The sequence below is a fragment of the Anomaloglossus baeobatrachus genome, chromosome 11 (genome assembly GCF_048569485.1).
Source record: "Anomaloglossus baeobatrachus isolate aAnoBae1 chromosome 11, aAnoBae1.hap1, whole genome shotgun sequence".
Lineage (NCBI taxonomy): Eukaryota > Metazoa > Chordata > Amphibia > Anura > Aromobatidae > Anomaloglossus > Anomaloglossus baeobatrachus.
The window spans coordinates 147128768-147153378 of NC_134363.1; the positions used below are offsets into that span (position 1 = coordinate 147128768).

The 24611-nt window shown below is 53.5% G+C and overlaps 1 protein-coding gene across 1 annotated transcript in view; it reads left to right on the top strand.

Annotated features, from left to right (window-relative positions):
- ZBTB40 (zinc finger and BTB domain containing 40) overlaps positions 1–24611 on the top strand; it is a 172292-nt gene that overhangs the window by 34124 nt on the left and 113557 nt on the right. Inside the window, exons 5-6 of the mRNA XM_075329390.1 lie at positions 2145–2287; positions 2394–2586. Coding sequence (XP_075185505.1) covers positions 2145–2287; positions 2394–2586 — 336 coding nt within the window. The remainder of the gene's footprint in view (positions 1–2144; positions 2288–2393; positions 2587–24611) is intronic.

Here is a 24611-nt window from a genome sequence, read left to right on the forward strand (position 1 = left end):
TTCTCATAGGCAAGATTTTGACAAAGACCTTATATAGGCCGAAACGTTGGCTTTGCTTTGGCTTTGCTTTATCGGTAGTGGCATTTTTCTTTCTGCTTGTATAATAAAAAACACTTTTTGCATTACCCTTTTGCAATTGATTGTGTGCTTGGGACTTGTTAAACTACTGTAACGTTCTTCCCTTAAGCACCTCCCCCATACCCGCAGTCGAGCCCAGCTCTACCCTGAACTAGCTTACTGATTATTTAGTGACCTGCCTCCTTTATGAAATTCATTGTCCCCACCATGATTGCAGTGTACAGCGCATGCTCAGTATGATTCTGCAGGTCTTCAATAAAATGGCACTTAATGAAGCGGCGCATGCGCAGACAGCGATTTTCAGCTCGATGACCACTTCATTTAGCCGAAATCTCGATCTGCGCATTTTATTGAAGAGCGTATGTAGAATCACATTGCGCACAGTCTTTAATAAAATGGCGCCGGTGACCACGCACGCACAAATCAAGATTTCAGCTTAATGAATAGGTCATTGAGCTGAAATCTCGGTTTGCGCATGCTCAGAATCCGGTGCCATTTTATTGAAGACCTGTAGTAGACCACTCGCAAAATAACTGTGCACACGCTGGCCACCACAGTCATGGCGGCGGCATGGAAGTTTATAAAGGATGCAGGTCACTGAATAATCAGTGACCTGTAGAAGAAACGGAGGAGGCAGGCAGAGGGAAGGAGAAGATCCAACTCCCAAGTCCTGCCCCGTTGCACAAGTGATGCACTAATGATGTCGTCATGAAAAGTTTAGAGGAAGTTTATTCAGCAACAAAAGATGGGATTTCTTCACTGCAGGTATCCATGTATTCAGCATCACAGCGACATTATAGCCATGTATTTACGTAATAGTGCTAAATACTGCTGACAGCTTCCCTTTAAAGGAAAATGGAAGTAAAATCCATTATCCCCACCCTCACCTAACAGCATATACGGACCTTTGCTGCATTCTCGAGTATTCAGCATGCACTTATATAGCACTGATCAGCCAACTAATCTAATAGCATGGGCATCATCAATAGGCTGTAAGTGTGTGTGTGTGTGTGTGTGTGTGTGTGTGTGTGTGTGTGTGTGTGTGTGTGTGTGTGTGTGTGTGTGTGTGTGTGTGTGTGTGTGTGTGTGTGTGTGTGTGTGTGTGTGCGTGCGTGCGTCCCCAACGCCCTATACAAGGCCTATCCGTGTGCAATCCTAATACTAAGTTAAAGGGAACCAAACATCAGGATTTTGGTATATAAGGTGCAGTACTGGCATTATCAGGCACATTGTGAACATACCATTAGTGGGCAGCTCGGATGTTTAGGCTGTGAAATCCATGTTTATGAAGTTTGAAAATTCATCCACTTTTTGATTGACGTGTGCCCCTCTCCAGATAATATCCGGGCGGGATATGCACATGATGTCAAGTCAATGGGTTCGTGCCTGCACGTACGTGACACGTAGCATGTACTTGTGCTTTCCGTACCGTACGTGTGCGTTTTTGTTTTTTTAATGGTGAAACGGATCAAGACAAACGGACTGCACATGGACATAACACGTACGTATCTCACGCATACACGGACATTCAACACGCACGACGAGCATACGCCATCACACGGATGTCACACGTACCGGCGAAACGGACATCAAAAACGGAACGCGAGACACGCATGTGTTTTTTGTGGAAGTGTGTTTCTGTCCCTAGATTTTTGCTATATAATCTGATCACAACATGATGTAGAGGCTGAGATCCTGATATTGGCACTTATATGCTGTGTTTCAATATAATTAGTGTTTTATCAGCAGAAGATTAGAGGACAACTGGACCTTGTGCCTCCTAGTCCAGTCCCGCCCCCAGCACTGATTAGCAGCTTTCTGTCACTATACAATGTTATACAGAGCTCTACACTTCAAGCTCTGCTAGGTTCTTCAGCAGAGAAAATTGTGATTCTAAGTGACACATCACTGGAATCGGGGTCTTAGCCCCTACATTATGCTGCTGTCAGATTACATCCCAAAAACCTGCTGACAGATTCCTTTTTACCTGCAGGTTAACCCTATAGCTACATTCTCCATTAGTGACCAGCATATAGTTTTAATATGACTTATCTCCATATTCACAGAATTGGTGGAAAAAGAGAAAACTTTGTTTGATCTCCTGATTGAACGCAGAGAAGAGCTGATACAGTGCATAACGGAGCTCAGCCCCATCATCGAGTGTCTGGATACGGCAGAGGAGGACTTCCTAACCAATATTGAGAAAAAGGTAAATGTTTCCCACAATCAAACCGCTTTATCTTTCGTGTTTTTTGGGGGGTTTTTTTGTTTTGTTTTTTTTCCCCAGTTATGATAAACTTTCCTTGTAACGACAGGTGATCATGGATTGCTGTGAAAGCGGATCACACAAGAAGGCCATGGATAAACTCTTGAGAAAAGCATCAGAGACCAAGACTTTGAGCCCCGATAGTCTGATCAAACTTCTACAAGCGGTGAGAGAAGCCTTTCCCGATCTGCACACTCTGCTTGATATTCTGGAGCCACACAGTAAAAAATCTGCCTTTAAAGGTACGAAACCCTTTGAGTTCTCCAATCCTGAACTCTCAGCACGTCCTTGTACCCCCATATTATGAGGAGATTCAGCGGAAGAGTCGCAGATTCCAGACTGCTGCTTTTAAAGTGCAAACCTTTCAGAGTATATAATTACAACTTTCATAGGCCTCAATATTGCAAAAAAGAATAGAGTTTTCTCTGACGCCTCATTGGGGGACACAGGACCATGGGTGTTATGCTGCTTATCCATAGGAGGACACGAAGTAGATGCAAAGATGTTAGCTCCTCCCCTGCAGTATACACCCCCTGGCCCAGCCAGGCTACTTCAGTTTTAGCTTAGTGTCTATAGGAGGCACATCTCTGCAGACTACTGCAGCAAGATTTTTTTGTTTTTAGAGGGCGACTGTTTCCTTCGGGGACCGATTTCCCAAAACCATCAACAGGCGGGAACGCTGAGTGTCGCCTCCCCGTACCCCCTCCTGCGACGCTGGATCCTGGGCTGTTACTCACTGGACGACAGGTCTCATGGCACTGATTTTCCGGAGCCCAGAGCAGATGAAAACTTCCTCAGCCCCTCTTGCAGGCTCTGAGTTGATACACGTTCTGCACCAAGTGTGACCAGGCAGCAGACTGCCATCTCCACAGGAGCTGGGGTGAGATCATTCCGATTTTCTCTAGTCCCTTCCACGACAGCATAGGAGGTTGTCTCTCCACGCCCTAATTGGGACAGGAAGTTCAAGAGGTTTAAAAGGACCCTCCCACCTCCCATAGCCAGTGTCTTTCCTGTCCCCATGGGGCATGGAGAGGTTTTTGTTTTTCTCCTGTACTGTGGTGGCCGGCGAACTGCAGTATGCATTTTTTTTTTTTCCCCCTACCTTTAGCCGGGCAGTATCGGTCGGGCCTTCGCCGCTCCTCCCTTACTGTTCCATCACTCTGTGGGGGACCGCTGCTCCAGCCTTCCGGAGCTCCTCTGGGGTGATGCAGGCTGTGTAGCTCCCCGGCCGGCGTCCTCCCTGAGCCGCCGGCCGCCTCCTGTATGCACGCTGCTGGAGCGATCCGGAAGTGCTGCCGCGGGCGGGACTTCCGGTCTCGAGTCCTTCCGGTATGGGCGCTTCCGGTCGCGGAGGCAGCGTGACGGACACGCCGTCGCTTCCACGGCCTGTCGGGGACCTGCTGCGGGAGGCGGGGAACGTCACCAGTCGCTGGGGGGGGCAGGCCTTTCCACAGGAAGGCTGCCCTGAAGGCATCAGAACCACAGTAAGGATTCTTCTGTGTGCACTGCCAGGTCTTCCTCTGCTTCTGCAGAGCCCAGCGTTTCCCCCTGCCTCAGTAAGAGGCTGAGGGACGGTCCCTTTTGCCTGGTTTCAGGCTGACTTGGTAACTCGTTCTGGTCTGTGGTTTCCAGGAGGATGTGCCTGCTAGTATTTGTGTCAAGTCTGACAAGTGTGCAAGGCTGAGGGAAACTTTGCCAGCAGGTACGTCTGTCCCTTCCATGGGCTACTGGTGGCTGATGGCCTTGGGTGTGTGAGCTTGGGAGTTGAATCCCAGTGGACACTCCTGGATATTGCTGTATCAGGGCATGGGCTGGCTGCCTGGTCTGATGACGCCTCTCTGTTTCCATTGAGTGGAGAGGGCAGGCATCGTGTGTATAGCTGCTTAGGGCTGAACACCGTCCCTTGTGCCAAGCTGCGGTCCATGATGATACAGGAGCTTCAGGCCTCACTAGCCTCCCTCCCTGCTGCTGACCCTTCTGCCACAAAAAAGTTACCTCCAGTCGTCTGATCCTGAGGCTGATTCCGCCTCGGTGGGTCCCGATAAAGGTTTTCCTCCGGGAGGCCTCTTTTCTCTTTCCCTGAGATGATTGGGGGATCTTAATGGAGCAGTTGGGAGCACTATGGGGTTGGAGGATGAGTAGGTCCTCCCCTCCATTCAGGGCGAAATGTTCGCGGACCTGAAAACCACTGGGCAAGGGGGTTTCGTGTCCATGCTACTGTCCTGGATCTTCTCTCTAGAATGGGATTTCCTTGAGGAGCATCCGGAGTGTCCTCTGACAGTTTCCCCTGGAGAGTTCCGGGTTGCTTTGGGAGATTCCCATGCAGGTGGCCAAGGTCGCTATACAAACAGCGCTCCCCCTTGCGGCCGATTACCAGCTTAGGAATCTCATGAAGAAGTCCTGGGAGGCTTCGTCGTCTCCCATTCGGGCCCATACTGCCTCCTCTTAGGTCCCCCTGTCCCTCCTTCGGAGGCTCGACCAGTGGAGGCTCATTTTCCTGGGGTACTCCTAGGGATGAGTTACTGGAATCCCTTCCCTTACTTAGGAAGGCTACTAGTTTGGCAGGTACCTCTGTGTAGTCGGTCCGCCTGGCTGCCAGGACCTCAGTCTTGTCTAACTCGAACAGACGAGCTCTAGGCAAAGGCTTGGAGTGGGGACTCTACTTCCACACTGAGGCTTGCTCCCGTCCGTTTATGGGATACTTAGGGTTGGGCCTGCCCTGGATGATATTCTGGACAGGGCGACTGATCGTCAGGCCTGCCGGATCCGACACCCTCCAGGCAACGGTCCTTTCGTCCCTCGATACCTCGGGCCTCCCAGCCCAAGGGGAGAGGGGAGTCTGACCATGGGAGCTACCCTTAGGGTGAGGGGAGTACTTTTCTCATCCCTTCCCATCCACAAAGTCCTCAGCATGACGAACAGTGAGTCGACTCGGCTGGGGGGACGGCTCTCTGCCTTTCTTCCCCAGTGGCGGGCCTTCTCCACCTTGCCAGGGGTCCTACAAGCTCGTCTCAGAGGGTCTATTGGTAGACTTCTCTCCCCCCCCCCCCCCCCCCCCCCAGGCCTCCGAGTCACAGCCCTGTCGTCACAGGGTTCTCAGGATCTCCTGTGCTCGATGATTCGGGAGTTAATCCATTCGGGGGTCGTTTCCTCTGTCCCGAGTCAGGAAGTAGGGGTAGGTCGCTACTCCGTCTCTTCCTTGTCAAAACACCATCTGGAGACGTCCGGATTTTCATCTATCTGAAGCGTCTCAAACCAGCGGGTCAGATACCGACGTTTCAAGAATGGAGTCTGTGAAATCTGTTGTTCCCCTGCTCGGTCTCCGCCACCTGTTGGCCTCGATTGCCCTGAGGGACGCCTAGTTCCATGTGCCCTTCCATCCTTGTCTCAGGCAGTACCTCAAAATTGCGGTTCTGCACGGAGGGGCCATGCTTCATTTCCACTTACAGGTACTTCCCTTCGGGTTCTCCTCGGCTCCAAGACTCTTTTCAAAGATCTGGGCTGAGGTGGTAACCTTCCTCCGTTGCAGAGTTGGCCTCAACCTGACAGGCATCCTTCCCCCAGAGGATCACAGATTGACGCTGCTGGCCAAACTCTCGATGTTCATAGACAAGCGCGCCCTACCCTTCGAGGCGCTATATCGGCCCTGGGTTCTATGACGTCCTGCATTCCCTCAGTCTTGTGGGCTCCGGCCCACTCTCGTTGTCTACGGGATCGTATCCTGGTTCATTGGGTCGGACTCCCTTCCTCCATGAACACCGGTTTCGCCTGTCGGCACCCGTCTTCTCGTCCCTTCTCTGGTGTGTCCCTACAACCTGATGGTTGGGGTTGCCTGGACCCGGTCACCCCTGGTTACACTGGCATCCGATGCCAGCCAGAGGGGCTGGGGGGCTATGGTGGAAAACTCTCAGTTCAGGGGGGCTGGAGCCCTTAGGTCGGCACCCAGTCCTCCAACTACCGGGAACTCAGGGAGGTCGGAGAACCCCTTCCTCACTGCCCAGGATCCCATCCGGGACACTCACGTCCTCGTCTACTGGGACAATGTCTCCACAGTGGCACATCTCCGCCATCAGGGCAGTACTAGGTCGGCGCCCTTAAGTCTGTGTCCTCCCGGATCTTCCACTGGGCAGGACAGTCCCTGCTATCCCTTTCTGCAGTCCATCTACAAGGATCCCTACACCTTCAAGCAGACTTCCTGAGTCATCAGGATGTTCACCCAGGGGAGTGGGGTCTGGCCCAAGCGGTGTTCTGCTCTCTAGTGGCAAGGTGGGGTACTCCAGAGGTAGACCTCTTTGCTTCAGCAGGAAATCGCAAGGTCGCAACATTTTTCTCCCTGAACCCTCGGGGCAACGCGTTGGGGGTGAACGCCTTCTGCCACAATTGGTCCTTTTTGCCTCGATACGCCTTCCCGCCTACTCCTCTTCTCGCACGAACCCTGAGGACGATCAGGGACGACGGAGCCACGACCATCCTGGTAGCTCCTCTGTGGCCGCGGCGGAGTTGGTACTCTCAGACTCGATGGACCGGTCCTCCTGGGTTCAGACCCCAGTTTCCTGTCTCAGGATCCGATATTCCATCCGGTCCCCCAGAAGCTCCAGTTGGCTGCCTGGCTTCTGAGGCCCGGGCACTGAAGGCCCAGGGACTTTCTGATAAGGTCGTGGCTGCTCTACAAAAGAATAATGGCTAATGGTATTTCCACTAAAATCTGGATGAGATTTTCCTCCTGGTGTGGTTCTCGGCCTCCTGACCCGCTCCGGCCTACCATTGCGCAGATTCTCGATTTCCTCCAGAGTGGATTGGACTTAGGCCTTCGGCCCAGCACCCTGAAGGTGCAGATCTCGGCGCTTAGTACAATCTTGTCACGGCTCTGGCAGATCGTCGCTGGATCCGCCGTTTCAGGGTGTCCGCTAGTAGGCTCTGTCCGCGGCGGAGGATCCTGACACCTTGCTGGGATCTCAATGTGGTCCTTACCGGACTTTCTCAGTCACCCTTTGAGCCACTGTCCTCTTGTAACATTCGTTCTCTTTCTCACAAGACTGCCTTTCTTGTGGCTATTACGTCTGCTCGTAGAGGCGGGGAACTTCAGGCTTTGTCTATTCGGGAGCCTTACCTGACCGTCAGCGATGACAGCATTGTTTTTCAGCTGGACCCTTCCTTCCTTCCCAAGGTGGTTTCGGATTTTCACCGTTCTCAGTCCATCATCCTGCCTTCCTTCTGTCAGAATCCTCGGACTCCGGGTGAGGAAGTGTTTCATTCTTTGGATGTTCGTCGGACTGTGTTGCACTACCTGGAGGTTACTGCTTCTTGGCGCCTTGATTATAACCTGTTCATCCAGCCCTTTGGCCGAAATAAGGGCAGGAAGGTGGCTAAGAGTACCGTCGCCAACTGGATTGTGCGGGCAATTAGAGACGCCTACCTCGCTCAGCATCTCTCTCCGCCTACCGGATTCATGGCGCACTCCACCAGGGCTACCTCTGTCTCCTGGGCTGAACGGGCAGGGGTTTCTCCTGAGCAGATCTGCAAGGCGGCTCCGTGGTCTTCCCTCCTTACTTTCACGAAGCATTATCGTCTGGATCTGGATTCCAGCAGGGATTAGCTTTTGGCAGGAAGGTCCTGCAGGCTGTGGTCCCCCCCTGGGGTATCAATTCTTTGGTATTTCTCCTATGCTGTCGTGGAAGGGACTAGAGAAATAAGAATTATTCTTACTGTTAATTCGATTTCTAGGACCTTCCACAACAGCAGGTAATTCCCTCCCCTTTTATATTCATATATTCATGGATAATGTTGTACTTCTCATTTGCTATGGGTTCTTTGTAAGACACTGGCTATGGGAGGTGGGAGGGTCCTTTTAAACCTCTTGAACTTCCTGTCCCAATTAGGGCGTGGAGAGACAACCTCCTATGCTGTCGTGGAAGGTCCTAGAAATCGAATTAACGGTAAGAATAATTCTTATTTTTTCCAGAGATCCAGAGCAGATGAAAACTTCCTCAGTCCCTCTGGCAGGCTCTGAGTTGATACAAGTTCTGCCAGCAGGCGTTAGACTCTCCACCCTGAATTGGAGCAAAGGTCACACTGACTGGATGCACATGAGCTGTGATTGCAGACTCCTGCATAGCATTCCACCTGTGGCGGGGGGAGGGGGAGAGCCCCCAGGACTCAGTGCAGCTGCGGTACACTTATAGAGTTTTTTCTTTGTCGCTCCATTGGGAGACCCAGACAATTGGGTGTATAGCTATTGCCTCTGGAGGCCACACAAAGTATTACACTTAAAAGTGTAAGGCCCCTCCCCTTCTGGCTATACACCCCCAGTGGGATCACTGGCTCACCAGTTTTGTGCTTTGTGCGAAGGAGGCAACACATCCACGCATAGCTCCACTTTTTAGTCAGCAGCAGCTGCTGACTATGTCGGATGGAAGAAAAGAGGACACATATAGTGTCCCCAGCATGCTCCCTTCTCACCCCACTGTATGTCGGAGGTGTTTGTAAGGTTGAGGTACCCATTGCGGGTACGGCGGCAGGAGCCCACATGCTGATTCCTTCCCCATCCCTTTTTACAGGGCTCTGGGTGAAGTGGGATTTACCGGTCTCCAGGCACTGAGACCGTGCTCCATCTACAGCCCCTGGAGAAGATGCTGGATGGAGCGGAGTACATCAGGGACATGGCCCTGCTTCCTCAAGGTACTCTGTGTCCCCGTGCATTTGGCGCTCACACCGCAGCATGCTGGGTGTTGTAGTGCGCCGGGGGACATCAGCGCTGCGGCGCCTGTGCCATGGCCTCATTCAGCTTTGCTGAAGCAGGCTCACTTATGGGAATTGGTCGCGCCGGCCGCTGGGACTGCGGCGCGGCTGGCACTTGTAGTGCGCCGGGGACTTCAGCGCGGCCTGCGCTTTTACGGCGGCCGCGCTGATAACTAGAGTCCCCGGCTTTTGCGGCCTGCTTCCGTTCGTTCCCGCCCCCAGACCTGCCAGTCAGGAGAGGGGCGGGACGCTGGCCACTTCCAGGAATCGGTCGCGCCGGCCGCTGGCAGCGGCGCGGCTGGCACTTGTGGTGCGCCGGGGACTTCAGCGTGGCCCGCGCTTTTACGGCGGCCGCGCTGATAACTAGAGTCCCCGGCTTTTGCGGCCTGCTTCCGTTCGTTCCCGCCCCCAGACCTGCCAGTCAGGAGAGGGGCGGGACGCTGGCCACTTCTATGAATCGGTCGCGCCGGCCGCTGGAACTGCGGCGCGGCTGGCACTTGTGGTGCGCCGGGGACTTCAGCGCGGCCCGCGCTTTTACGGCGGCCGCGCTGTTAACTCGAATCCCCGGCTTCTGGGCCTAGTCTCCCTTCGTTACCGCCCACAGCCCTGACAGTCAGGGTAGGGGCGTGACGCTGCATAGAGCAGAGCTGAGAGCTGGAGTATGTTTTGCATACTCCACCCCTCTCACTGTGTGCACTGTGAATCCGGATTCCCGCACTTTCTCAGGCACGCCCACGGCTTCCTTCTCTACAAGGACACCGGCAGCCATTAGTGTCAGTTTCTGTACGATACAGAGACAAGTGTGGAAGACCCTGGCATTCTGATAGTCACACAATCGCTGTAACAGGCGTTAAGCAGCACCTGTGGTGCTAACCCCACTAGTGCAGAAGTGCACTTATAGATATGCTTGTACTATATACATTGCACTGTTTGGTCGCACGTTGTATATACCCTCCTGGATTATGCGGAGGAGTTATCAGCATATTCTCTGTGTAAAACAAAGGTGCAGAACCACATGTTTTTCTATACAGCTGGTACAGCATGTACGGCTATACGGCCGGCAGGTACATAGACTCCCATTGTATGCACTAATGGCCAGGGGATGAGGACGGTGTCTGCAGTATTTACTGACAGTTTTTCTGAGACTATGGCTATGATACTAGAAGCCTAGCAGTCCGGACATGTCTCTCACAATATGGGCACTGTTGAATCATTGATCCATGGCCCCCCTCAGTGTGAATAACTAACAGCTCCGGGAATGTCACACGCATCCCAGAGTCACGGCTCTGCACGGACGTCAGTCCCAGACAGCCTAAGTGGGCTCGCTATGAGCGGCCTCGGTTTCATCAGGGTCCTAACAGAAGGACTCGCTGTGTAATGAGGCGGAAGTAGCGGCTCAGGATTCTGATCCTGAGACCGCTCTCAATCTGGATACACCTGATTGTGACGCCATAGTAAATAATCTTATAGCGTCCATCTATAGAATGTGGGTTATTTCTCACAGCTCCTCCAGTGGAGGAGTCAGCTTCACGTATTTTTCTGGACCACTCTGCCTTCAGAGAGGCAGTCCAGGAACACCACGCTTATCCAGATATGCGCTTCTCCAAACGGCTTAGGATACACGTTATCCCTGTCCCCTGACTTGGTCAAGGACTGGACCCAATGTCCCGAGCGGCATCCTCCAATCTCCAGGCTTGTAGCTAGATCCATAGTTGCAGTGGGAGATGGAACTGCAAACTCAAAGATGCCACTGACAGACAGATGGATCTCTGGTCGAAAGCCATCTATGAGGCTGTCGGCGCACCGTTGGCTCCGGCATTCTCTCCCTTGGGGCACTCCAAGCTATTTCAGCTTGTCTTACACAGATTGACACGGTTACACGTACATCTGTGCCGCAGGTGGCATCCTTAACCTCTCAAATGTCTGCATTTGTTTCTTACGCGATTCAGGTTGTCCTGGACTCTGCGAACCGTGCGGCGGTAGCCTCCGCTACTCCGTGTTTTTAAGCAGAGCCTGGTCTGCTCGTTAAGTGAATGGAAGGCAGATTCTGCTTCCAAAAAAGGTTGCCTAACCAGTTGCCTTTTTCTGCTGACCGACTGTTTGGTGAGCGTTGGATGTAACCATCAAACAGTCCAGGGGTAAGGATTCATCCTTTCCTCAGCCCGGACACAACAAACCCCAACAGAGCAAGAGGCAGTCGGGGTTTTCGGCCTTTTCGAGGCTCGGGCAGGTCCCATTTTTCCTCGTCCAATGTGGACTCAAAAGGATCAGAGGAGCTAAGATTCTTAGCGGGCTCAGTCTCGCCCAAAAAAGCGACAGTCTGAAAACCCGCTTCCAAGGCGGCTTCCTCATGACTTGCGGCCTCGGTCGGTAGCAGGCTCTCCCGCCTTGGCGATATTTAGCTGCCATAGGTCAATGACCATTGAGTGTGAGACATTCTGTCTCACGGGTACAGGATAGAGCTCACTTCTCGTCCTCCAACTCGATTCTTCAGAATTTCTCCACCTCCCGGCCGGGCCGCTGCTCTTCTGCAAACAGGGTGCACTCTATAGGCAGAAAGAGTGATGACCCCCGTTCCTCTTCAGGAACAAGGTCACGGTTTTTACCCCAAATTCTTTGCGGTACCTATAACAACGGGCCGTTCCGTCCCGTTCTGGATCTAAAAATGCTCAGCAAGCTCGTGGACACCAGGCGGTTCCGGATGGAATCCCTCCGCCATGTCATCGCCTCAAGGTCCCAAGGATATTTCCTAGCATCATTAGGCATCAAGGATGCTTATCCACACGTGCCGATTGATCCAGAGCACTAGCGTTTCTACGCTTCGTTATAGGAGACGAACACCCTCTGTTCGTAGCTCTACCTTCCGGCTAGCGACAGTCCAACTGGTCTTCGCCAAGGTCAGGGCAGCAGTAGTCACAGTCCTGCACTCTCAGGGTCACTCTGTGGTCCCGTATTTAGACGATCTACTTGTCAAGGCACTCTCTTAGGAAACATGCCAACACTGCCCGAACGTTGCGCTGGAGACTCTCTAGAGTTTTGGGTGGATCATCAACTTTTTAAAGTCAGATCCGACCCCGACCCTATCGATAACATATCTAGGCATAGAGTTTCTTACTCTCTCAGCGATAGTGAAGCTGCCGCTAGACAAACAGCATTCACTACGGGCTGCAAGCTCTTCTTTAAGAACCAGTCGCACACATTGAGACGCCTCATGCACTTCCTACGTAAGATGGTAGCAATGGAGGCAGTTCCTTTCGCGCAGTTTTACTGCGTCCACTACAATGGGACATTCTCCGCCAATGGGACGAGGAGTCGACGTCCCTCAACAGAGTCGTCGTTCTTTCTCAGGCGGCCAAGGAATCTCTACGGTGGTGGCTTCTTCTCACCTCTTGGTCAAAAAGAAGGTCCTTCCTATCCCCGTCCTGGGCGATAGTTACGACAGACGCGAGTCTATCAGGGTGGGGAGCAGTTTTTCTCCACTACAGCGCTCAGGGTACGTGGACTCAGCAAGAGTCCACTCTTCAGATCAATGTTCTTGAACACAGAGCAGTGTATCTTGCCCTACAATCCTTCCAACAGCGGCTGGAAAGCAAGCATATCCGACTTCAGTCGGACAGCTCCACAGCGGTGGCATACATCAACCACCAAGGAAGAACGCGCAACCGGCAAGCCTTCCAGGAAGTCCGGCAGGTTCTGATGTGGGTGGAAGACACGGCATCCACCATATCCACAATTCACATCCCAAGTGTGGAAACTAGGAAGCTGACTTCCTAAGTCGCTGAGGTGTGGCCGAAAGAGTATGGTCTCCTCACCCGGACGGGTTTCAGGAGATCTGGCGCCGCTGACAGAGGCCGGACGTCGATCTAATGGCGTCACGCCACAACAACAATGTGCCAGCTTCATGGCACGGTTTCACAATCATCGAGCTCTGGCGGCAAACGCCTTAGTTCAGCATTGGTCGCAGTTCCAGCTACCTTAGGTGCCACCTCTGGCATTGTTGCCCAGAGTACTGCGCTAGATCAAGACCGACTGCGGCCGCGCCATCCTCGTCGCTACAAATTGGCCGAGGATGTTGTGGTACTCGGTTCTGTGGTGCCTCACGGTAGGCTAACCGGGGGCACTACCAGACCAATCAGACTGGCTGTCTCAAGGGCCATTCTTCCATTTGAATTCTACGGCCCTCAACCGGATGGTGTGGCATTGAGTCCTGGAACCTAGTGTCGTCAGGATTACCTCAGGACGTGGTTGCCACCATGAGACAGGCTAGCATACCAACGTCCGCCAAGATTGACCACAGGACGTGGAAGATGTTCTTATCTCGGTGCTCGGCGCAGGGTGTTTCTCCCTGGCCGGTTGCATCGTCTATGTTTCCTTCCTTCCTGCAATCTAGGTAGGAAAATGGGTTGTCGCTCAGTTCCCTTTAGGGACAAGTCTCAGCGCTATCTGTATTTTTTCAGAAACGACGACTTCCTCAGGTACGCACGTTCCTACGGGGAGTTTGTCTTCTCAGCACTCCGTACAAGCGGCCGTTAGAGCCCTGAGATCTGAACAAGGTTCTAATTGCTCTCCAGATGCCGCCTTTCGAGCCTTTGAAGGATGTCTCCCTTCCCGTTTTTCACGGGAAGTGGCCTTCTAGTAACGGTCTCGTCTCTTAGGAGAGTTTCCGAGCTAGCAACGCTCTCATACAAACTCCCTTCCTGGTCCTTCACCAGGACAGGGTAGTTCTGCGTCCGGTTCCGGAATTTCTCCCTAAGGTGGTATCCCATTTTCATATCAATCAGGATATCACCTCACCTTCTTTGTGTCCTCGTCCAGTCCATCAATTTCAGAAAGATTTGCATCTGTTGGTTCTGGTGAGAGCACTCAGGTTCTACTTCCCGCATGGCGCTCCTGCGCCACCCGGATGCACTCTTTGTCCTTGTCGCTGGTCGGCGTAAACAGTCGCAAGCTTCCAGATCCACCCTTGCTCGGGGGCTCGAGGAACCAATTCTTGAAACCTACAGTTCTACTGGGCTTCTGGTTCTCTCAAGGCCGAAGGCCCATTCTACCAGAGCCGTGGGTGCATCCTGGGCATTACGGCACCAGGCTACGGCTCAGCAGGTGTGTCAGGCACCCACCTGGTCGAGTCTACTTACTTTTACCAAGCATTATCAGATGCATACCTACGCTTCGGCAGACGCCAGCCTAGGTAGATAAGTCATTCAGGCGGCGGTTGGCCACCTGTAGGAGAGGGCCGTTTGACGGCCCTATCATGAGGTATTCTTTTACCCACCCAGGGATTGCTTTTGGACATCCCAATTGTCTGGGTCTCCCAATGGAGCGACAAAGAAGAAGGGAATTTTGTTTACTTACCGTAAATTCCTTTTCTTCTAGCTCCAATTGGGAGACCCAGCACCCGCCCTGTTTTCTCGGGGTTTTTCTGTTTTTTCGGGTACACATGTTGTTCATGTGGTATGGTTCAGTTCTCCGATGTTTCCTCGGATTGAATTGGTCTTTAAACCAGTTATTGGCTTTCCTCCTTCTTGCTTTGGCACTAAAACTGGTGAGCCAGTGATCCCACTGGGGGTGTATAGCCAGAAGGGGAGGGGCCTTACACTTTTAAGTGTAATACTTTGTGTGGCCTCCAGAGGCAATAGCTATACACCCAATTGTCTGGGTCTCCCAATTGGAGCTAGAAGAAAAGGAATTTACGGTAAGTAAACAAAATTCCCTTCTTTCTGTCCACCATTGTTGTGCAGGGCTGGAGGGGGGAAGGGGAGTCCCTTCCCACCATTTTTTTGTTATATTTTCTCATGCCTTCTTGTCAGAGCTAAGCCCCGTCCCCGCCGACACTCGATAAGAAAGCGCGCGTAACCCTCCTCACACAGGATATGCAGAGCATTGCTCCCTCTTGTTGTGATCAGAGCTGGCTTCCTCCTTCCCAGAACTGGGACGCAGGAGGAGGGGGGGAGGGGTCATCAGGGTTCTGGGTGAGTTATAGCCTCACTTGCACATTATCTGTGCAGAGCATTGCTCCCTCATTACAATCAGAGTTTGTGGCTCATCAGCTCATCAGCCAGGGGCTGCAGTCACATGTTTTATGCCCTGCACAACTACAGCAACAACTATAAGACGCTGAGCTACTAGGGGGGATGATAGCACCTCTTCCTTCTGTGAGTCCGGTGCCCCTGTAGCTTACCACCACCGCAGCAACCGCTGCCAGCCCAGAGCCATAGCTCCCAGTCCCCCGGAATGGGCACAGTTCCCAGAACCTGGTGCTGGCTATGCAACATCGTCCTCACACCCCTCGGGGCCCCTGGACAGAACGCAGCCTGATGACACCTCTATAGAGGGTCCTTCTGATAAGAATCAGCCCTCTGCTTCACCGGTTGCAGATCAGAAAAAAGGCATGACCCCCATGGTTCTCCCTCTGGGGTACACAGATGAGGTTCTCCCACATGTTCCGCAGTCTCTGAGGAGCCGGAGGAAGGGGAATGATGTTTGTACCGGGATGATTCCTTGGTTTCAACCTCCCCGAGCGATCAAGCTACGATGGACTCCCTTATTGCAGCAATCAACCAAAACTCTGCATGTGGAAGATCTCCCATCCACTACTACTGACCCTGCGGTCTCCTTTTAAAAGGATGAAGAAACCTCAAAAAAAAAGGTTTTTGACACCGCTTCGGTATCTGTAAACTCATGGAGTCCCAGTACCCCTTTGGCTTAGCTGTCTCTAAGGGCTGGGCTGATCCGGCCTCGGTGGACCCTCACCCGGCTTCTGCCTGCCTGAAGGACCACTCCTGTCTTTTACTTGATGGATCCTCCTTCAAGGACCCGACAGACAGACAAGTGGAGCAGCTCGATCGCTCTGCCTCGAGGCCGCGGGTCCCTCTCCCCTTCCGTGTGGGTCGCACAGGCACCAGGACTACCAGTTTCTCTCAGACCCTCACAGATGTAACAGTTCACATTGCTGCGGCGGCAGAGTACCTCATGCAGGCCTCCCTTGGCGCTGCTACCTGCGCAGTTATTGCCGCCTCATATACCATAGCCATCCGTAAGGCCCTCTGGTTCCGATAATGGAGAGCGGACTCTGTCTCTAAGAAGCTTCTCACAGTACTCTTTTCTAGACCGATGGTTTGCCGATCGTCTGGAGCCGATCCCCTGGTTAGTCTTTTCTCTCAAACCCCCCCAAAGGCTCCAAAACACCACGAGGCCTTCTCCTCAGCAATCCACTCCCTCCAAACGGCGGGGGTGATGGTACCTGTTCCAGACAGCGAGAGGTTCAAGGCCTTCTATTCTAACCTCTCGTGGTCCCCAAAAAAGGACGGGTCAGTTCGTCCCATCCTGGACCTCTAACACCTGAGCAAACATGTGCACGTAAGGAGATTCAGAATGGAATTCCTAGGGTCCATTATTACCCTTATGGTCGAAGGAGAATTCCTTGCCTCCCTAGCTATCAGGGATGCGTACCTGCACATACCCATCGCTCCAGCTCACCAAAAGTTCCTCCGCTTTGCGGTTCAGGACTTCTTTTTTTCATTTGTGGCCCTACCCTCGGCTCTGCCACAGCACCAAGGGTCTTAACTAAGGTCATGGCGGCCGCCATGAGTGCCCCTCACGCCAGGAGAGTGCCTGTTCTGCCTTGCTTGGATGACCTCCTCAACAAGGGCTCAACCAGCGTGCAGATCTCTGTGGGCACCCTATCCCGCTTAGGGCGGCTTCTGACTCCAGTCAAATCATCCCCGGTCCCGTCAAAATCCGTCACCTCCCTGGGCATGTCCCTGGACACTCTTCGGGGCTTGATATTTCTCCCTCAAGACAAGGCGACCGCTCTACAACAAGCGGTACACTGCCCTCTACGTACTCCTCTCGCTCCATACGATTCAGTATGAGAGTGCTAGGTAGGATAGCGGCGGCTATAGAGGCAGTGCTGCTCGCTTAGCCACACCACCGCCCACTGCAGCTTGCGCTTCTAGCTGCCTGGGACAAGAGCCCCCTTTTCTTGGACGAACTTTTCACCTGACACCTTCAGTCAGGTATGCGCTTTTGCTGGTGGCTTCAGTGTCCTCTTCCATATCGAGAAGGAGTTTTTCTCCCCCAAGTGGACTGGCTACTTCTGACCACGGACGCTAGCCTCTTAGTCTGGGGAGCAGCGTACTGGCTCCACACTGCTTCGGGACGTTGGACACACCAGGAGTCTTCCCTTCCCAGAAATCATCCTGAAAATCAGCGCAATCTTCTCACTCTCAGGTCATTCCCCCTTTCTGCTAGCAGGTCGTTTGATTCGGGTCCAATTGGACAATGCAACAGCTGTGGCCTATGTCAATTGGCAGGGAGGTACCAGCAGCAAGAGAGCTTATCTCGAGGTCCTCAGGATCCTCACCTGGGCCTAATCGACGGGGGTCCGTGTTTTTCAGCGTTACACTTACCGGGAGTAGAGAACTGGGCGGCGGACCTTCTAAGTCGCCAAGGCCAGTGGAGAAAGCATTGTCTCCCCCTGATGAAGATTTGAACATCCTAAAAGAAACATCGAAACGTACGTTGGGCGTTTTCCTGAGGTTGTTGACAATGCTTTCTTCACTGTTTTGGCAGCTTGCCTGCAGCTTTAAATTGTATGTATACTGATGCATATGGGATTCTGGAGTTATAGGCCGCCTGGGACACTGCTCAGTATGATGTATATCACATTATTAATAGCACTACTATGTTTGTATTCTGTAAATGGCTTATTTACCCAGGCATCCCTAATGAATTGCGTTTTATACCTGGTCCGGGTACCTTTTTAAGTGCTTTTATGGATGTTCACCTCATGTCTTAATAAATATTTCTTTATCGTTCCTATGGGAGACCCAGACATTGGGTGTATAGCTTCAGCCTCCGGAGTACACACAAAGTACTACACTAAAAAGTGTAGCTCCTCCCTCTGAGCATATACACCCCCTGGATAACCAGATCTAGCCAGTTCATTGCTTTGTGTTCAGGAGGCATACATCCACACATGCATTCTCATCTGATTTTTCATTTTGGAAAGTTTTTGAAGAAAAGCGGGTCCAAGCCTGGACTCCCGGCATGTCCCTTCCCACCCCACTGTGTCGGCGGTGTTGTTAAGGTTGATTCCAAGGCTGGAGCCTTACATGCCGCGCTCCCTCACCATCCCTCGGGCTCTGGCTTGAAGTGGGAGCCAGCACGGTTCTCCTTGCTTTGCAGGAGGCCGGTCTCCATCCGCAGCCCTTCAGGATCCTGCTGGACGGAGCACTCATCCCCAGGGACTTGGAACCCTGCGTCTCAGCAAGCTAAGTACCTGAGACGTTTATATTCGGGGGGTCCCGGTACTTTATTATGGTGGGAGAGTGTGCTGTGTAACTGTTCTGACATTTCCGGCCGGTTCTCTGGTTGTCACCTGAGAACCGCGCCGATGGGGCCTGCGCGCCGGCCGCATCGCTTAAATTTAGGCCCCGGCTTCGCCGGATGCCTACTTTCGATTTCACTGCCCTTGCATGTCAATCATGCAGAGGGACAGTGCGGCTCCGCCCAGCGGCCGTTCGGCACAGGGGAGGGACACTCCTCTCTGAGTACATGTCCCCTCCCCTGTAAATCTCCTTGGCCCTCCAGATCCCGCTCTCAGAGCAGGTCCCGCCCCCTCTCCTCGCTCCGGCGCCATTTTATCAGCGTTTCTCTCTGCGATCGGCGCTGGCTGCAGCATCCCTGCTAAGCTGCTTGGGGGTCCGGGCTGTGGGATCTGGAGGGCACACAAATGGTCTGGTAAGCCACAACCTCCGGTTGTGGACCTGCTTATATACTCTCTGGGGGTCATTCTGGCTCAGAGCCCCCACTTCAGCAGCATGTCTCACACGAGGAGCAAGACTGCAAAGCTGTACTCAATATGCACTGCATGTAAGCTCGTGCTGCCTGAACCGAGCACATATCCACATTGTGATGCCTGCTCTAACCTGACAATGCCTCAGCCTGGAATCGCACCCACAGTGGTCCCTCCGGCTGCTCCGGCTCCGGTGGCTGAACCCTCGGCTTGGGTAGAATCCTTCTCTAGGTCAATCTCCCAGTCTTTTGCCGACTCCATGGGACAGCTGTCCCGGACTTTGCTGAACATGCATCAGCCCCCTTCTCAGGGCGCCTCTGCTGCTAGGGCTCTCTCAGCGGAGCTCACAGAGGATTCTTCATCTGGTCCCAGACCCTGTCCTCCTAAGAGGAGACGCAGGGCTCCCTCTCCTTCCTCGTCTCGCGGCTCTGATTCAAGAGCTGACTCGCAGGACGAGGAGGATGCCGTTACTGGGGACTCGGAGGCTACCTCCATGTGCCCCATTGATCTGTCCGAAAGTGACTCAGATGTTCGTGATTTGATTGCGTCCATTAATTCTGTACTGGACCTCAATCCGCCAGTATCAGAGGAGCAACCCTCTCTGGCAGAAAAGCACCAGTTTACCTTGCCTAAGAGGACAAAGAGTGTGTTCTTTAACCACTCCAGTTTTCAGGCCACTGTGACCAAGCCTAGGGCCTGTCCTGACAAACTCTTCTCAAAGCGTGGTTCTGATGACCGTTTTCCCTTTCCACCTGAGGTGGTCAAGGAGTGGGCTCATTCCCCAAAGGTAGACCCTCCGGTGTCTAGACTCAGCTCGGACAGTTGTATCAGTGGCTGATGGCACCTCTCTTAAGGATTCCACTGACCGCCAGGTTGACCTTCTGGCCAAATCTGTATATGAGGCGGCAGGGGCCTCGTTCTCCCCATCTTTTGCAGCAGTGTGGGCTCTCAAAGCCATCTCTGCTTCTCTAGAGGAGATGCATTCCCTCACCAGGGAATCTATGCCCGAAATGGTTGCCTTAACTTCCCAAGCTTCAGCTTTTTCATCCTATGCCATGTCTGCCATGCTGGAGGCTTCTCACCGCACTGCGGTGGCTTCGGCTAATTCCCTCGCTATCCGCAGGATCTTGTGGCTTCGAGAGTGGAAGGCAGATGCTTCTTCAAAGAAGTACCTTGCTGGGCTCCCTTTTGCTGGATCCAGGCTATTCGGTGAACAACTGGATGAAATTAAGGAAGCTACTGGCGGGAAGAGTACTTCCATGCCACAAACTAAAACCAGGAAACCTGCCCAGGGTAGGAACCAGTCGAGGTTTCGTTCCTTTCGTTCCTCCAACTGGTCATCCTCTAAGCCCTCGGCCTCGTCCACTAACTCAGCCAAGGACCAAAAACCCAACTGGCGCACAAAGGCGCGTCCACAGAAGACCGCAGGAGCTGCTGCCACTAAGGCAGCCTCCTCTTGACTATCTGGCCGCGCCAGCAACATCCTTGGTCGGTGGCAGGCTCTCCCACTTTAAAGACGTGTGGTTTCAACACGTCTCCGATCAGTGGGTGCGGGATATCATCTCCAACGGCTACAGGATAGAATTCTCTTCCAGCCCGCCAAACAGATTTTTCTTCATCGTTCCTATGGGAGACCCAGACCATGGGTGTATAGCTTCTGCCTCCGGAGGACACACAAAGTACTACACTAAAAAGTGTAGCCCCTCCCTCCGAGCATATACACCCCCTGGATAACCAAATATAGCCAGTTCATTGCTTTGTGTTCAGGAGGCATACATCCACACATGCATTCTCATCTGATTTTTCATTTTGGAAAGTTTTTGAAGAAAAGCGGGTCCAAGCCTGGACTCCCGGCATGTCCCTTCTCACCCCACTGTGTCGGCGGTGTTGTTAAGGTTGATTTCAGGGCTGGAGCCTTACATGCCGCGCTCCTTCACCATCCCTCGGGCTCTGGCCTGAAGTGGGAGCCAGCACGGTTCTCCCTACCTTGCAGGAGACCGGACTCCATCCGCAGCCCTTTCAGGATCCTGCCGGACGGAGCACTCATCCCTCAGGGACCTGGCCCTGCGTCTCACAAGCTAAGTATCTGAGACGTTATTATCCGGGGGTCCCTTGTACTTTATTGTTGGGGAGAGTGTGCTGTGTATGTATTCTGACATTTCCGGCCGGTTCTCTGGTTTTCACTAGAGAACCGCGCCGATGGTGCCTGCGCGCCGGCCGCATCGTTAAATTTAGGCCCCGGCTTCGCCTGAGGCCTAGTTTCGTTTTCACTGCCCCTGCATGCCAATCATGCAGAGGGACAGTGCGGCTCCGCTCAGCGGCCGTTCGGCTCAGGAGAGGGACACTCCTCTCTGAGGAAATGTTTCCCTCCCCTGTATATCTCCTTGGCCCTCGGGATCCCGCTCTTAGAGTAGGCCCCGCCCCCTCACCTCGCTCCGGCTTGGGCAGAAGCACCATTTTATCAGCGTTCTTATGTCAGCACAGCGATCGGCGCTGGCTGCAGTATCTCTCTGGGGGTCCGGGCTGTGGGATCTGGAGGGAACAGAGAGGGGTTGGCAGAATGTCAGACAGTATGGCAAGCCACAACCTCCGGTTGTGGACCTGCTTATAGTATATACTCTGCTGGGGGTCATTCTGACTCAGAGCCCCCACTTCAGCAGCATGTCTCACACGAGCAGCAAGGCTGTACTCAATATGCACTGCATGTAGGCTCCTACTGTCTGTACCGAGCACATAACCATATTGTGATGCCTGCTCTAACATGGTGGTGCCTCAGCCTGGAGTCTCATCCCCAGTGGTTCCTCCGGCTGCTCCGGCTCCGGTGGCTGAACCCCCGGCTTGGGCAGAATCCTTCTCTCCATGGGACAGCTGTCCCGGACTCTGCTGAGCATGCATGAGCCCCCTTCTCAGGGCGCTTCTGCTGCTACGGCTCGCTCAGCAAAGCTCACAGAGGATTCTCCATCTCGTCTTAGACCCCGTCCTCCTAAAAGGAGACGCAGGGTCCCCTCTCCTTCCTCGTCCCACGGCTCTGATTCACGAGCTGACTCTCAGGACGAGGAGGATGCCTTTACTGGGGGCTCGGACGCTACCTCCATGTACCCCATTGATCTGCCCGAAAGTGACGCAGATGCTAGTGATTTGATTGCGTCCATTAATTTTGTACTGGACCTCAATCCGCCTGTATCAGAGGAGCAACCCTCTCTGGCAAGAAAGCACCAGTTTACCTTGCCCAAGAGAACAAGGAGTGTGTTCCTTAACCACTCCAGTTTTCAGGCCATTGTGACCAAGCCTAGGGCCTGTCCTGACAGACGCTGCCCAAAGCGTGGTTCTGATGACCGTTTTCCGTTTCCACCAGAGGTGGTCAAGGAGTGGGCTCATTCACCAAAGGTAGACCCTCCGGTGTCTAGACTCTCAGCCCGGACAGTTGTATCAGTGGCTGCTGACACCTCTCTTAAGGATTCCCTGGCGGGAAGAGTAACTGACCGCCAGGTTGACCTTTTGGCCAAATCTGTATCTGAGGCGGCAGGGGTCTCGTTCTCCCCATCTTTTGCAGCATTGTGGGCTCTCATAGCCATCTCTGCTTCTCTAGAGGAGATGCATTCCCTCACCAGGGACTCTATGCCCGAAATCGTTGCCTTAACTTCCAGGCTTCAGCCTTTTCATCCTTTGCCATGTCTGCCATGCTGGAGGCTTCTCACCGCACTGCGGTGGCTTCGGATAATTCTCTCGCTATGCGCAGGATCTTGTGGCTTCGAGAGTGGAAGGCCGACGCTTCTTCAATGAAGTACCTTGCTGGGCTCCCATTTGCTGGGCCCAGGCTGTTCGGTGAACAACTGGATGAAATTATTCAGCAAGCTACTGGCGGGAAGAGTACTTCCATGCCACAAACAAAACCAGGAAACCTGTCCAGGGCAGGATCCAGTCGAGGTTTCGTTCCTTTCGTTCCTCCAACTGGTCGTCCTCTAAGCCCTCGGCCTCGTCCACTAACTCAGCCAAGGACCAAAAACCCATCTGACGCACGAAGCCGCGTCCTCAGAGCAGGACCTGCTGCCACTAAGGCAGCCTCCTCTTGACTATCTGGCCGCGCCAGCAACGTCCTTGGTCGGTGGCAGGCTCTCCCGCTTTTGGCGACGTGTGGTTTCAACACATCTCCGATCAGTGGGTGCGGGATATCACCTCCCACGGCTACAGGATAGAATTCTATCCAGCCCGCCAAACAGATTTTTTCTGTCAACTCCCCCCTGCTCCAAGGCCGCCGCCTTCTCACAGGCCGTGGCACCCTTGCAGGCCAACGGAGTAATTGTACCGGTTCCCGCCTGGGAACAGTTCAGAGGTTTCTACTCAAATCTCTTCGTAGTCCCCGAAAGGGACGGTTCCTTCCGGCCCATCCTGGATCTCAAGCTTCTCAAAAAGCATGTTCAGGTGCGGCATTTTCGCATGGAGTCTCTGCGATCAGTCATTGCCTCAATGACCCAAGGAGATTTCCTAGCATCCTCGACATCAGAGATGCCTACCTGCATGTGCCAATTGCAGTTTCACACCAGCGTTGGCTACGTTTTGCAATCGGAGAGGAACATTTCCAATTCGTGGCTCTTCCCTTCGGGTTAGCCACGGCCCCTCGAGTATTCATCAGGGTCATGGCAGCAGTGGTTGCGGTTCTGCACCTCCGGGGGTTGGCAGTAATCCCTTTTCCTGGACGGCCTTCTAGTCAAGGCTTCATCCAGTGCAGACTGTCAGCGGAGTGCCTCGCTCACTCTCGCCACTCTAGTCCAATTCGGGTGGCTTGTCCTTTTCCCAAGTCCACTCTGACTCCGACCCAGAAGCTCATGTACCTAGGGATGCAATTCGAGACTCTGCCGGCACTGGTGAACCTGCCCTTAGTCAAACAGCAGTCCCTCCACTGGCGGTGCGCCCTTTGCTGAGGCCCGCCGTCACTCCATCAGGCACCGAATGCAGGTGCTGGGTCAGATGGTGGCGTCAATGGAAGCAGTTCCTTTGCCCAGTTCCATCTGCGTCCTCTGCAGCTGGACATTCTCCGCTGTTGGGACAAGCGACCTTGCTCCTTGCACAGGTTAGTGGCTCTGTCGCCATAGACCAGGGGCTCCCTTCAGTGGTGGGTTCAGCCCCTCTCTCTCTTCAGGGACGCTCCTTCCTGGCCCCGTCCCGGGTGATCCTCACCACGGATGCCAGTCTATCCGGCTGGGGAGCAGTATATCTCCACCACAGAGCGCAGGGCACTTGGACCCCGTCCGAATCAGCCCTCTCGATCAATGTGCTGGAAATCAGAGCTGTGCTTCTAGCTCTCTTAGCCTTTCACCACCTTTTGGCGGGCAAGCACATTCGAGTCCGGTCAGACAACGCGACAGCGGTTGCCTACATCAACTGCCAGGGCGGGACACTCGGCCGCCTGGCAATGTTGGAGGTTCAACGAATCCTTCAGTGGACGGAGAACTCCAAGTCCACCATATCCGCAGTCCACATCCCAGGCGTGGAAAACTGGGAGGCAGATTATCTCAGCCGTCAAACCGTGGACAGCGGCGAGTGGGCCCTGCATCCGGCAGTGTTTTGGTCACTCTGCCGCAAGGGGGGCACTCCGGAAGTGGATCTTCGCTCCCACGATCCTCACGATCCAGCCTTTGTAGCGGACGCGCTGGTTCAAGATTTGTCCCAGTTTCGTCTGTCTTACGTGTTTCCCTCTCTAGCTCTTGCTCAGAGTCCTGCGCAAGCTCAGAA